Source organism: Callospermophilus lateralis, chromosome 14 (assembly GCF_048772815.1).
Source record: "Callospermophilus lateralis isolate mCalLat2 chromosome 14, mCalLat2.hap1, whole genome shotgun sequence".
Classification (NCBI taxonomy): Eukaryota; Metazoa; Chordata; class Mammalia; order Rodentia; family Sciuridae; genus Callospermophilus; species Callospermophilus lateralis.
Genome location: NC_135318.1, coordinates 80,903,681 through 80,919,575, shown reverse-complemented (window position 1 = coordinate 80,919,575; position 15,895 = coordinate 80,903,681). Strand labels below are relative to the sequence as shown.

The 15,895-nt window shown below is 36.3% G+C and overlaps 1 protein-coding gene across 1 annotated transcript; it reads right to left on the bottom strand.

Moving 5' to 3' along the window:
• Positions 1–3,386: 3,386 nt before the first annotated feature.
• Positions 3,387–12,490, bottom strand: LOC143379892 (uncharacterized). The gene is made up of 3 exons (XM_076832625.2): positions 12,411–12,490; positions 11,106–11,232; positions 3,387–6,314 (listed from the first exon to the last, which is right to left on the bottom strand). The coding sequence occupies exons 1-3, from the start codon at positions 12,414–12,416 to the stop codon at positions 4,105–4,107; spliced, it is 2,343 nt and encodes a 780-aa protein (XP_076688740.1). The 5' UTR covers positions 12,417–12,490; the 3' UTR covers positions 3,387–4,104.
• Positions 12,491–15,895: the final 3,405 nt, after the last annotated feature.

Sequence of the window (15,895 nt, the reverse complement as noted above, 5' to 3'; positions counted from 1 at the left end):
AACTCAGTGAGACTGTGTCTAAGTAAAATTTTTAAATGGCCTGAAGATGTGGCTCAATGGTTAAGCACCCCTTGGTTCAATCCTCAGTACACTCCAAAAACATTTAAATATTTAGTTGATAGTTTTACTCTGACTGTAATCCATTGCATTTTGACAACATGTAAACATAAGGAAGTTGTTGGGTGTATTAGAAATATTCTAAAACTCATCAGGTTTTTGGTCATCTATAAAAAATTTCTTTCCCAGAGCATTTAAAATATGTGTGGGCATTTTGTTTCAAGGCACAGACACATGACTGTAAACTCAAGTGACACAAGAGTCTAAGGCAGGAGAAGTGCAATTCTGAGGTCAGCCCCAGGAGCTCATCAATTTAGCAAGACCCTTTCTCAAACAAACAAACAAACAAAATGAAGAGTAGATCTATTGCTCAGTGTTATAGCAGCTCTGGGTTCAATTCCCAAAACCAAAAATTATGTAGTTTTTATAGTAATACTGTCTCACACATAGGTCTTTAAAAATATGCCACCGATATTCTATGTCACTTTAGGTAAAATAGAGATATAGTATAATCACCATTATTCCACTTAACCTCCTGACCCACCTGCCTAGCAGTCTCCCTTCTCTATTGAAGGTGAATGATTATAAGATTGTCATACATAACTGGTTTGAGACTTACCATATTGAAGCAGTTATTTTCTGGTTCATTTGGGAAACTGATTATTCTTCATAAAAACAAGGAAAATTAGGCGAAGATGTAAATATACTGTGTATTTGTGTAAGTGTGTTTTAGAAAGTGAGGGGCTCATGCTATACTACACAATTATAGTGTGATAAATGAAGGAAACACACCACATACACCCCACATCTAAAAATGACATGAGGGGCTGGGTTGATAGCTCAGTGGTAGAGTGCTTGCCTTGCACATGTGAGGCCCTGGATCCAATCCTCAGCACCACATAAAAATAAACAAATAAAAATAAAGATATTGTGTCCATCTACAACTAAAAAAAAATTTTAAAAATTAAAATGACATGAAAACTTCCCATTTTGAAGTATGCTGTTATAACATGCTGATGAGCACATTTGGTGGCATTCAGTGTCAAGGTGCCTAAGATAGGAACACATAGCAATGCAAAAAAAAAGAAAAAAGAAAAACATTTGGAGTGACTGATCTTCTCTATAAAACATATAAATTTACGATTCAGGTATCCACTTCTGGTTATGTGTTAAAAGCAAAAGATGGGTTTGTAAACACAGTTTCATAGAAAAATACGTTCTAGGGCTCTCAGGTCCAATTACACAGTAGGCTGACTATATATATTAATGTGCAGTACATTCAAAGGTGAATAGAAACACTCTCAATGATGCAAAATATTAGAAATGCAAAATATGTGAATTAATAATTGTATCATATGAGATATATATATATATATATATATATATATATTGAAACTTCAGTCTGGGCCTAATAGTTTCAATACCTATCTGTAAATTGAAAATTATTTAAAAATGCAGTAATGTGGATTCAAAAATGCAGAAATGTGGGCTAGGTTTGTAACTCAATGGTAGAGTGTTCGCCTAGCCTGCATGAAGCACTGTATTTAATTCTCAGCACCACATAAGGATAAATCAATAAAATAAAGACATTGTGTCATTCTACATCTAAAAATACTTTTTAAAAAGTGTAATAACTCCCAAGTCACTCCCAAATTACAATTTAACTTGCCTTAGAAAACTTTTAAATAACTTATGAGTACTATCTGAAGTGAGAGACCTGAAGTGAAGACAAGCAGAAAACATGTAGCCATAACCCTTAGAATGAAGAATGGCTGATCACTGTGTAGCTGAATCTTAAATAAAAAGATCTCTCACACACACTGCTTCCGTGTTTGTTATCATAAATTCAATATTTACATATCCCAATAAATTTAAATAAAATCAGTATTTGTGGGTGTTCCATTGACCCAAAAAGCTAACACTACAAAAAAACTAAGGTAATATTTTTTTTTTGTTTTGTGCTTAGCTTTTAAATAGGATTTATAGACACTCCAGTGCCTTATCTGAATAAAAATTTTATTTTTCCCTGTGTGTTGGTATGTTTTCCAGTTCCACTTAATAAAGAAAAAGGGACAGGTATAATTTGGAGTATCTCATATAGATTCAGTGCTAGAGAAGTTTGGGAGCCTGTATCATACACTATATATCCTTTAATCCCAGAAGTATGACAACCATTGTAAATTGCAGAGTAGAATAAAAGGTAGCCAAAATCAAAAGATACATAATATTATAAAATTTGTGGAAAGCTTCAATATTCCATGAGTATGGCTCTTTCTTTTCACCCTCATTATTGGACAGTTATTTCTGGTTAAACCTTCCTGATGGTTGCCCAAGTCTAAATAGGCATTTGATATTGGACAAAAACATTTTTCTAAATTATTTGACATGAGTCAAATCTCCTCAGGGGTGAGTTACTCCTGGGGTCTTTATGATGAACTGCTTGGTTTCTTCGAGTTTTGCTGTTGTTGTTGTTTTCTACCAGACATGCCAGGAACCCGGATGGGTCAGTGTCCAGCTGAACATGTTGCTTCCTGGGCAACCATCAGGAATATATCTCTCCAATGGTTCTCCTTTTCACAAAATATGCCCTGGTGACTCTTGGTTTCTGGAGTATTCCAAATCCCTGTGTTGGGATGCTGTTTTGCTTTCTCAAATTTCAGGGCTTTTAGAAGTACTGCCATTCTATAAGGTAAAAAAAATGTGTGTGATACAAGGGATTGAATTCAGTAGTGCATAAACACTGAGCCACATCCCCAGTGCTTTTATTTTTATCTTGAGACAGGGTGTCATAAGTTGCCTGAGGTCTCACTCAGTTGTGGAGACTGGCTTTGAACTTGGGATTCTTCTGCCTCAGCCTTTTGAGTTGCTGGGATTAAAAGAATGGGCCACCCTGCCCAGCACCTATATGGTAAAAGATTAATGTACTAATTCAAGATAGAGAAATCTGGTGCTTATTTCCATGTTCCTATATCTTATGTATAACTGTCTTAATGTCTTCATAATTACAAGAATAATAAAGGTCTGATTTATGGGAAATTATTTTCTAAAAAAATTGATGTTTCTAAATATTACTGGAGATATTTTATTTTTATATCTGTTATATAGAACCTCTAGTAAAGAGGAACTGTGTCACCAGTGAGATAGTATCATGATTCAACACATAAAACTGTTAACACATTAACACATTTTTACTTTTATTCAGTAACCAAATGCATACAAAATGTTAATAAAGTATTTTGAAATACACTGTAAAGTCTCAAAAATATATATTAACTCTCAGGAAAAGACTTCTCATAAAATGATCTATGTTTGAAATTTTTTTCTCCAGTTTTCAAAAGTTAGGATATTGAGTAATCTTTGATTTATAATATATTCATATCTTTTCAGAGATTAGTTTACTGCACTATTCTGATACTTGTGAGAATTTATTTTTACCACATCAGCTGATAATAAATTTTAACAAAAGTTAAAGGCAATTCCTCATTTCTTTCCCACATACATCATGATATGATATACAGATGAGGACTTTGCTATATTTTTTATATTTCTAATGTGTTTTCTCCATTAAAGAGAAACAAAAAAAAAACCCCAGCAAAATTGCTGTTATTTAAGGCATGTATTTCAGGCAAATGTCTTTCCACATTCCCTATAGGTATCTGGTTTCTAATGTTAAAAAAAAAAAATTGAAATTCGTTAGGCACAGTATTTACATTGTTCAGGGTTTTTATGCACTGTGAATTCTCCAGTGAGTAATAATGTTTTTAGCAATTACTAAAAGGTCTGCAACAGTGTTTACACTTGCATTGTCTGTCCCCATTTTTATTTCTCTGATGTTGAACAAAGCATGCTCCTAGATTAAATCTTTTCTTACATTCTTCACATATATAGGGCTTCTCCAATATGAATTTTCCAATGTCAAATAAGGCATGTTCTTTGAGTAAAATCTTTCATACATTCTTCACATTTGTACAGTCTCTCTCCTGCATGAATTCTTTGGTGTCGAATAATGCACTCTCTGAGAGAGACCTTTCCCAAATTTTTCACATTTTAAGGCTTCTCTCCAGTATGAACTCTCTGGTGTCGAGTAAGATGTGCTTTTAGATTAAAACTTTTCCCACATTTTTCACATTTGTAGGGCTTCTCTCCAGTATGAACTCTCTGGTGTCGACTAAGGCATGATTTTTGAGTAAAACCTTTCCCACATTCTTCACATTTGTAGGGCCTCTCTCCAGTGTGAATTCTCTGGTGTTTGGTGAGATTTGAGTTTCGATTAAAAGTTTTGCCACATTCTTCACATTTATAGGGCTTCTCTCCAGTATGAAGTCTCTGGTGCATTGTAAGTCGAGATCTTCGGTTAAAAGCTTTGCCACATTCATTACATTTGTAGGGCTTCTCTCCAGTATGAATTTTCTGGTGTCGAGTAAGGCATGCTCTTAGATTAAAATTTTTCCCACATTCTTGACATGTGTAGGGCTTCTCTTTAGTATGAAATCTCTGGTGTTGAATAAGGCATGCCCTTAGTTTAAAATCTTTGCCACATTCTTCACATTTGTAGGGCTTCTCTCCTGTATGAATTCTCTGGTGTCGAATAACACATGTTCTTAGAGTAAAACATTTGCCACACTCATTACATTTGTAGGGCTTCTCTCCAGTATGAATTCTCTGGTGTTGTATAAGGTTCCCTCTTTGAATAAAAGCTTTTCCACATTCTTCACATTTGTAGGCCTTCTCTCCAGTATGAATTTTCTGGTGTTGAGTAAGACATGCTCTTAGATTAAAGCCTTTCCCACATTCATTACATTTGTAGAGCTTCTCTCCAGTATGGATACTCTGGTGCTGAGTAAGGTGTGAACTTTGATTAAAACCTTTGCCACATTCTTCACATTTGTAGGGGTGCTTTCCAGTATGAATTCTCTGGTGTTTGGTAAAGTATGAATGATCTATAAAAGCTTTGCCACAGTCTTCACATTTGTAGGGCTTCTCTCCAGTATGAAGTCTCTGGTGTTGAGTAAGGTGTGATCTTCGATTAAAAGCTTTGCCACATGTTTCACATTTGTAGGGCTTCTCTCCTGTGTGAATTCTCTGGTGTTGGGTAAGGTATGCTTTTTGAGTAAAATTTTTGCCACACTCTTCACATTTGTGGAGCTTCTCTCCTGTGTGAATAGTTTGGTGTTGAGTAAGAGTTGAAAAACTCGTACAAACGTTTCCACATTCTTTACATTTGTAGGTTTCCTCTCTGCTATGCCATCTCAGGTGTTTGAAAAGGGTTGAGTGATTTTTAAAGCATTTGCCACATTCTTCACACTTGTAGGGATTCTCTCCAGTGTAAATTCTGTGGTACTTAACTTGGGGTGGTTGTTGATTAAAAGTTTTGCCACATTCTTTAAATTTGCAGTGTTGATCACTGCTATGGTACCTGTGGTGTTTAGAAAGGGGTGAGCAACTCCATGCTTGGACACATTCCTTAAATTTGGGGGGCTCCTTTCCAGTATGAGCTCCACTGTACTGAGGAAGGCTAGCAGCTGGGTTAGAAGCTCTCTCACATTCCTCACATTTGCAAGGCGCCTCTTGACCCTGAGTACTTGGATGAGTCATAAGCTTTGAACACTGAGGAAAGATGTTCCCACATTCGTCATCTCTGAAAGGGTTCTGTGCACAATAAGCATACTGATGTTCTCTCATATTGCAACCAGAGCTAGAGTTCTTCTGTGTTTTCCTATATTTATAAATTTGTTCTCCAGTATTATTACACTGGTAATTGTTTAGAGTGGAAACCTGGCTAAAGGTGTTTCTTGTTTCATTATGCGTGTTCCATACTTTCCAGAATTCTATGTTTGAGTTTTGATTAAGCAGTAACGAGTACACAGAGGCCTTGCTACAATCATTAAAAGTGTATGTTTGGGCACAAGAAGGAATTTTTTGTTCACTTCTGAATAATGGACCATTTTTAAAGAAATTTTCAAAGTGATCACTTTTAGAAACTTGTCCTTCAGTTATATATTGAATTCTTTTCTGAGGTATTAAATGTTCTTGAGGCCTACTGACAGTAAAATTTTCATTATGGACAGTCACCACTAATTTTTCTTGTCCTTTATAGTATAATTTCTGAATTTCACTTTCACCTATATTATCCCATACTTTCTTCTGTTGTAAATAGTCAAGGACACAATTTCCATATTTTCTATTTATCACTTTTTTAAATAAATGTTCTATGCCAGGCTCTGGTGTAATTTTCTGGGTATGATGAAAGTTCATGGCTGAAATAAATAAAAATAACAATTATTTTACATATTAGATTGGGAATATACTTTGTAAATATAACATGAAATTATAGTAATTAGGACACCAGCAGGGTGGCAGAAGAGTGCATCACAGACCATCATGACTCTATAAATATATAAGCTAAGTAACAATGGAAAGATAAAATTTCTGTGAGGGCTATGGTAGTAGCTCAGTGGTAGCACTGCCTAGTATGTGTGAGACACTGGGTTTGCTTCATAGCACCACATATAAATAAATAATTGACAACTAAAAAATATTTTTTAAAAAATTTTCTTTGTGAGAATTACCAAAACAATGTAAGAGTTCACAGTATTTACGATGTATGTATCATTAAGGAGAGTAATAGAGCAGAAAAAAAAGGAGTGTGTTACTTTTATCCACTCCAGTTCTTCCTCTTCCAGAATATACCATTATACAAAAATCCACCAACTGTCTTCTCTCTAATAGAAAATAGGAAATGTGAAAGGTGAACATTTATGGCTTTTTCAGGGACTGTCTGTAAACCACTTTCTGTCTATTATGAAAGAGACCTGGATATAAGAGAGATTTTGGATAACAATAACACAGATATTCCACCGGGTTAAAGAATATATGGTCTCAAAGGAGAAATAGGGACAAATCTTTTTAATGGGAAACACACACACACACACACACATACACACACACACACACACACACATATGCACTCACAGCCAATATCAGTATTACCTGGATGAAATCACTACAGCACTATTGAGGTGAATGGCTTACTTTGTAATCTTTATAATCTTGGCTATTTACTGATTTGTTTCATTGACAAACTAACTTTCATGTTACTAGGGAAGATATAAATGAATGGTGAAATGACTACATCTACCTAATTCACAAATGCATTATTTCACATAATTATCATTTTAGTGCTCAGCAAACATTGCATTAATTCTATTAGCATTCATCAAGAATACAGTATATTAGTTTGTGTGGGGGTACAAGCCTTAATTCACAAAACTTGAGAGGCAGAAGCAGGAGGATCCCAAGTTCAAAATGGCACTCAGCAACTTAGCAAGGCCATAAGTAACTTAGTGAGACCCTGTCTCAAAATGAAAAATAAAAAAGGGCTGGGAATGTTGCTGAGTTGTTAAGTGCTTCTGTTTTTAATCCTTGGTACTCCACTTCCAAAAACAAAGAAGACTACATTACACTCACCATGGGTACAGTAGAACTCTTTACTTTTTTATGTCCATTACAATAATACTTTGCAGACATTGACCAACATAGTATCTGGTAACCATTTATTCTCTGCACTTCTGGGTCAGAAGAAGCTGCAAATTACATTTTGTGTGTGCCCTATTTTACATAATGCAAAGCACTTCATATTCATCTCATGACATTTTAAGTGATAAAATATCTTCTTTTTACTGTTTATTTATTGTGTATAAAAACAACATTTTTTTACTCATTAAATTAAGGATGAACACATATGTTGAGTCCATATCCTGACAATTGTGAAGAATGCTTGCACTGAACATTGGTAGTGAGATATTTCTCCAACATGATGATTTAATCTACTCTGAATACCTATTTAGAATTTGCATTTTCAGATCACAGGGTAATTCTACTTTTAATGTTTTATGAACATTACCTAGGATTAAGCCTAAGAGTGCTGTACCAGTGTGTTTCAACATAAACCTTTTTAAAATTGTTTATTTTGAGACATGGTGTCACTAAGTTGCCACAACATGCCTCAAACATAAAATCCTCTTGCATGTTTTCCCAATTACTTGAGATTATAAGCATGTATTACTGTGCTTGCCTATTTTTCAGTTCTTGATCAATGTTCATATTGTTTTCCAAAACGACTACTAATCTAGTATTGGCTCTTTTTTTAATATGGACAAATGAAAAAATAGAACAGTACACAAAGAAAAAGAGACACTGACTTAATCAAAGAAACACTAGGAATTGAATATTAGGAAAATGAGAGTTATGAATTACCCAAAAAAACAAAACACAATTTTTTTGAAATAAATTTAGTAAACTAAACCAAAACATAGAAAACTGAAAAAAAAAATTAAGGTAAAAATCATTAGTAGTAACAAGAAAAAGTTGTATGCTTGAAGAATTTCTTAAGAAATAGTGTTGAGAGAATCAGAGTGGCTGTGCACAGCTGTAATCCTAGCAACTTGAGAGGCTGGGCCAGGAGGATCACAAGTTTGAGGGCAACCCGGTGCTTAGTGAGATATGGTCACAAATTAAAAATGAGGGGCTGTGGTTGGGATCAGTGGTAAAGCACTTTCCTTGCATTTCTGAGGCACTGGATTCAATCCTTAGCATGACATAAAAATAAATGAATAAAATAAATGTGTTAAAATGCAAAAAATATTGAAAAAATAAAAAATAACAATGGCTGAGGAAAGGGACAATGGAAAAGCAACTGAGTTCAATCTTCAGTATCAATAAAAATGGCTGAGAAATTGTGAATGTGAACAATAAATAGAAGTCAAAATTCACAATTGTCTCCAAAGGAAAAACACAAAGACTAAAAGCCTATTTTACTCAATTTTTTAACATTTATAAAGAGAGAATCTTGAGAGCCCCAAGAGAAAAAGACAAGCTCCTGAGAAAGATATTTGGATATAATTATTGGTTGATTTCTTTGTAGAAGCCTGGTACTACAGAAAAGAAGTGAGAAACAATGTTAAAGGAGTGGAAGAACAGAATTACCAATTAAGAATACTGCAACCAGAAATATTATCCTTCAAAAGTGAGGGAAAATAAAGCTTTTAAGTATATATAAATGCACCCAAACTTTATCACCACTTGACCTGTCCTGCAAAAATACTAAAGTAAATCTTTCATATTGAAAAATAAAATAAATGTGCCCAGCAACACAAGTCATGTGAAACTTTAAAGTTTTCCTAGCAAGAAGAAGTCATATAGCCATATAGAATTAAATTTTACTGAAATGATGGGACATAAACACTTACTTTAGAAAGATAAAAACTAAAAATCATCATAAACCTCTTAATGGGTATGCAATAACTGTGCCAACAATAACATAATTTAAAAGGATATATAAATAAACTAAATTTTCTTATGAAATTAATTTGTTGCCAGCTTAACATATAGTGAAAGCTTAAGTGATTTTATAAAATACCAAACTAAATGAAACAATACTCAAAGAATGAAGGGAAGTGAAAGGGGCATAAAACAATGTCACCATAAAAATCAGTGAAACAAAAATCAAAGAATAACAGAAAGAAGGAAAAAGGAATAAAAAAAAAACAAAGGAAATTAAAAAAAAATACAACTGTATGCAATCTACAGGAGACTAAATTTAAGGAGGCAACATGAAGGCAAAACTATACAAGAATATTCTACATGAAAGTGACCATAAGCTGGTGTGACAAAAATTATCATATGAAAAACATGCTTTAAAACAAAAACTTACGAAATACAATATATTTTATTTCAAATGTATTTTATTGGCAATAGAAATAACAAACTAACAATAAAATTAAAATAATAAAAGCAAATTTAATTTTATTGCCACGTAAACAAGGATCCAACATATCTTAATTTCATATTACATTGCCCTAATTTCTGAAATATTAAAAATTTCCATCAAATTATAAAATGTAGGTAAAAAAAACATAATTAATTGATGTGAGAAATCACATCAATTAATTACACTACAACATGAAATCTACCCTGTAAAATAAAACAGAGAATAGAAAAGAAAGAGGGAATTTAGTCAACAAAATTCTGAATAACCATGGTTGTATTATTTTATAAGCCCTTTTATACAAAATTATAATCACTGGTAACCATATACCCAAAATGAGCAGCCATTATGAATTACATTAATTATATGGCAGAAAAATTCCACAAAAAAATCTATTATAAGTATTCATAATGAGCTCTAATAAGCAGATTTCAGTGAATAAATATATAAGTGAAATTAGGGAAACTGCTGTATGATACTAATATATTACATGGCTTCCCCTAGAGTTATCCAGAAATGTGCAAGATTTCTGAGATACCCTCCTCCCACACACAAATAATGGAAATGCTGTCAGATCACGCTGACCCTCACAAGCAAAGGGGAGTGTTTGGGCTGTTAATTTGAACACACTGGGACATCAGTGCAGGAGAAGAGAAAATTAAAGAAGTTGAAAGCATGCTAAACACAAGGCAGTACCTGTCTTTCTAGGATAGCAAGAGAAACCTAATCTTCTGGAAAATTATTTATGTAGCATGATAACATCTCAACCAATACTTGGAAGTTTGGCTACCTCCTTGAACTTTGGACCTCTCAACTGTGTCCTCTGTTTCATGAATTTCTATCTACCTGGAAACATGGCTCAAGGTTCTCTCCTTTGCTCCAGAGGAAGATGTGCAAATATGGTTTAGAGACAATAAGATGTGTTCATTGGAAAATGAAATGACCACTTGTTGCGATTCTCCCTGTGACTACTGATGCTTTCATTCTGGTACTATAAAGAGGAGAAATTGGACTTTGATGTGTAGATAAGTACCACTAATATAAAGTGTAGGGTATAATATCACTTCAGGAAAGGGAGAGGTTAAGGACTAAAAGTAATGACAGCAACACTTTCTTCTCTGTAACAAAAATTGTGCAAGCCAAGCCTTTTTCTTTTTCTTTCTTTTTTTTTTTTTTTTTTTTTTTGAAAGCAAAAATCTGAAATTCCTTCATGAAGAGCAGAAGTATATTCTGCATGGGAAAAATTATATAATTAAGAATTCTGAAGAGAAGTTCTGCTCACCCAGGAAGACCAGGTTTCTGTAGGTCTCTAGCATCACATCTCTGTATAAATTCTGCTGAGCAGGCTCCAGGCATTCCCATTCCTCTTCAGAGAAATCAATGACCACATCCCTGAATGTCAACAGTTCCTGAAATAGTATTAGTCAAATTAATATCACATTGACCATATCATCATTCATAGAGCTTTTAAGTTCTCTGAAGATGAAACGAAATTTAGAACTGGCTCTCAAGTAGATTAGTGACTTTAATTATACAAGAAAATACATTGTAACAAAGTAATAATCTCTATTATCTAACTCTGAGGAAAGAGTGTTGAGAGTCAAAAAGCCAAGGTATTGATATCACTATCATTAAATAAGATGTAAAATTAAGGCATCAACACAAGAATATACACTTTGTGATTTTAAAATTATAAGATAAATTGTCTATTTCTCAGATAAGAAAGTTATGGTAAGTAAAAAGGGTGATTCTCAAAATTTGAATTCACAACCATGAATCAAGAGATTTACTAAAATACAGACTCTCATCCAGTATTTTGGGGATGGAACCTGATTTTCTGAATATGTAGCGGTAATTCCAATCTAGTGATCCTAGTGCCAGTGATCCAAGAGAAACTGTTGAATAACAATGAGAAAAACCAGTTTAGAGAAAAGTTCTTGAAGAATTTGAGTTAAAATATTTTAAAGGATTTATGTTCTTTTATTAAAATAGCAATTATCAACATCAATCTTTTTTGATCATTTCAAATATATACTTCTCACTCTATGAGTTTTTCATGTCCTAATGCAGAAATCCAAAAGAATGCAATAGCAGTAATGGTATTCATCTTTTATGACATTTGATCAAATACTCAGTAAATGGTAAAGCCTAATTTTTACCCAAGTTTATTTTGACCTAATTTAGAAAAAATAGGGAATATTAAAGTCAATTTAAAGTGTGAATGTTTGAAAATATTTCAGAGCAGAGTGATGATCATAAATGAGAAGACTCATGGAAACATGTTAAGAAAAAACAAGAGCAGATTGATGAAATGACATTTTTGTGTCACACATGTCTGAGGCCATATATGAATTGTGGGTTTGTTTGTGCCATCACAAGGCAGGGGAGTTGCTTTTGTGGGAACTCAAGGTGAAATTCCACCAATGGACACCCTGCCTTGGCTCAGACAGCCCTAGGTTCAAACACGGCCACCTGGAGGTAGAGAGAAGGTGGGTGTGACCTACTAAGCCCCAAACAAGTGGCTTTTGCCACCTTCATCCTGTTTTCCTGAAGCCATTCCTCACACTGACCCCCTTGGTTTACCTACCCACATAAACTACTGCCTGGGCTCCAGTTGGTTGTTGGATCCATTCTCCTTCTCAGCTGACTCGCCCCACTGGGCCGCGCTATTTTCCTCATTTCTGTAATCTCTGATTGACCGTCTCAGTCGGCTCATCCTGTGTCAGCTAACTGTCCACCTACAGCATTAGTCGCAGCAGAGTGTATTTTATGCCTGTCCTTCTATGATAGCAAGAGAAACAAACCTAAGCTTCTGGAAAACCATTTATGTAGCATGATAACATCTCAACCAACACTTGGAAGTTGGGCTTCCTCCATGAACTTTGGACCTCTCAACTGAGTACCTAATGCTAGGTACTCAGTGGTGCTCAGAGAAACTTCAGGTGAGCATCAGGACACCCCCCAGTTAAGAGCGTGCACTAGTCTCTTTATTAAAAGGAGAGTGGGGCTGTTATGGGGAGCCAGTTCAGAAAACACAGAGTCCAAATTCAAATCAATGAGAGCTTTATTTACCTGGCCAGGGACTGTCACCCACCCTAGATACTGAAGCTCTGTGGGAGAACAGCAGCTTCCCGGCCTGTATCCTGGGAACTTAAACATGGAAACCACAACTCAGGGGCTTTCCTCAGTGACATGCAGGTAAACCAATCACAGAGATTGAAACAATAGTAAGTGGAACCTTTGAGCCCTACGCAGGACTGGGATTTTCCAGTTAGCAAGCAAGCAAGTACAGAAGCTGAAGAAAGGCAGTCAGCTTTGCAATTCCGCTGACCACATCCCAGGTGCCGCAGTCTGGCTGGGCACAAATCACGAGCCACTCACAGCTTCGTAGGTTCAAACAGCAATTCTTTATTCCCGATCTCACACCGGCCTTGTACAAACACGTTCTGGGGAAATCCACGTTCTCTGTCCAAATCCACACACCCACTGGGCTTCTGTCTCCCAAATATATTGTCTGAATCCCTAAGAACTCAAGAGGAACTCAGGCAGCAGGATACGCCCTATTCTAAACCGGGAACACCCTAAACTCGGATTATCCTAAACCGGGAACACCCTAAGCACGGATCTGCCCTGGTCCTTGAGCAAGGTCACCTTACATGCAATGTCGCTGCAAAATGTCCTATTTCCACGAGTCCTTCCACTAAGTAACATGGGGGTATGCTGGCAAGGAAATAGTCATACCTACTTGGCTGATGGCTCCCAGCACCAGGCCCAAGCAGGAGCTAGACATCAGCATCCTGGGCTTGGGTGAAAGTCTATGTCTAAGTCATGGAGACCCTCAAGGGCACCCACCCAGGATGCAGCTCCCACTACCCCTGCTGCATCCTGAGGGGGGGGTACAATGTGTGGGTACAGAAAAACAATTTTTATAAGAACAGCTTTCATTTCAGTTTCTCAGAAACAGCTCTGGTAACAGGTTTTTTTTTTTGTTGTTGTTGTTGTTGTTTTTAATAGAAGGAAGAAAAATGGAGTCTTAGGCCTATGACAGTTCTTGCTTTGTAATTGTCTTATCTCACTTATCATTTAATAATCTATATTTTTTACTCATCTATAACCTATAACTTACACTCTTACTGATTTTATTGATTAGTTTATATCACAATAGGGCCTGAGGGGTTGTTTTTATTAGCCCCTGTAAAAATGGGCAATTCCATCCTTGAGAGAGCTCTGTTGCCAGACGCTCAAGGTGAAGAAGCATAGTTGGTGCAGCTCTCCTCTGTTTCCTTGAGGAGGGAGCTGCGAGGGCCCTCCACTGACTGCCCAGAGAAGTGGCCTCTCACTACCCAGGGCGCAAGCGCAGGAAGGTGGCTGCAGGCGGAGCCCTGCAGTGTGTTGAGGGCAGCAAGGTCAGAAGCAACTGCAGTGGTAGGTCTCTCACTACCAGGGCCAAGGCGCATGGCTGCAAGGGAAGCCATTTGGTGGGTTGATGGCTGCAGCGGCAGAAGCGGCAGCTGTGCCTGCCCAGTTGCACAAATGGCGGCCACGAGCCCAGTGGAGAATGGCTGGTGCTGCAGTAGTGTCGTGGGGCCTCCGACAGTATCTGACCCGACGTCGCCCGCCAGGGGTCTGCACTGGGCCCAGGTGCACAGGGACAGGAGCCGGTGGTCAGGCTCTCCGGTTTGGGGCCTCAGCGCCAGGGATGCGCAGGGCCCCTGGTGGTCCTTGATAATAAGAGAGCTCCGTCCACCTGCAACAGCTACAGTGTTGGGCTTTTGACCTGGCTTCTGGCTTTTGAAGATCTTAAATCACCTTTAAAGTCCACAAAAGGTTAGCAATTGAGGCTGCTTAACCGGCTTCACTTCCAGCCGCCCACTCCTGCTGCAGGGAGGGAGGGAGGCCCTTCACCTGAGGGTGTTGGGGTGCTGCTCCCTCCTTTCAAGGTTCACTCTGACTAACCTGGGACTATCTCTGGGACACTATGAAAGCAGTTCTAAGAGGAAAGTTCACTGCACGGAGTTCATTCCTTAAAAGAAGAAAAAGTCAACAAATAAATGACTTAACATTACATCTCAAAACCCTAGGGAAAAAAGAACAAATCAACACCAAAAGCAGCAGAGCACAGGAAATAATTAAAATCAGAGCTGAAATCAAAGAAAACTGAAACAAAAGAAACAATTGAAAAAATTGACAGAACAAAAAGTTGGTTCTTTGAAAAAATAAATAGAATTTACAGATCTTTAGCCATGCTAACAAAGCGAAGGAGAGAGAAAACTCAAATTACTAGCATACTTGATGAAAAAGAAGATATCAAAACAGACATTACAGAAATACAGAAGATAATCAGAAATTATATTGAAAACTTGTACTCCAATAAAATAGAAAATATCAAAGGCATCGAAAATTTCTAGAGTCATATAATTCGCCCAAATTGAATCAGGATGACATGCACAATTTAAACATCAATTTCAAGTGACAAAATAGCAGACACCATCAAAAGTCTACCAACCAAGAAAAGCCCAGGACCAGACAGATACACAGCCGAGCTCTACAAGACCTTTAAAGAAGAACTAATACCAATACTTTTCAGTTTATTTCAGGAAATAGAAAAAGAGGCAACACTTCCAAACTCACTCTATGATGCCAATGTCACCCTAATTCCAAAACCAGGCAAAGACAGATCAAAAAAAGAAAAATGTCAGACCAATATCTAATGAAATAGATGCAAAAATTCTCAATGAATTATGTCAAATTGAATGCAAAAACACATCAAAAAGATTGTGCACCACGATCAAGTGGGATTCATCCCAGGGATGCAAGGTTTGTTAAGGGAATAAATAAATGTAATTCACCACATCAATAGATTTAAAAATAAGAATTATATGATTATTTCAATAGTGGCAGAAAAAACATTTAACAAAATACAGCTCCCCTTTATGTTCAAAACACTAGAAAACTAGGGATAACAGGAACATATCTCCACATTATAAAGGCTATCTATACTAAGCCCCAGGCCAACATACTTCTAAGTGGAGAAAAACTGAAAGCATTCCCTTAAAAACTGGAGCATGACAG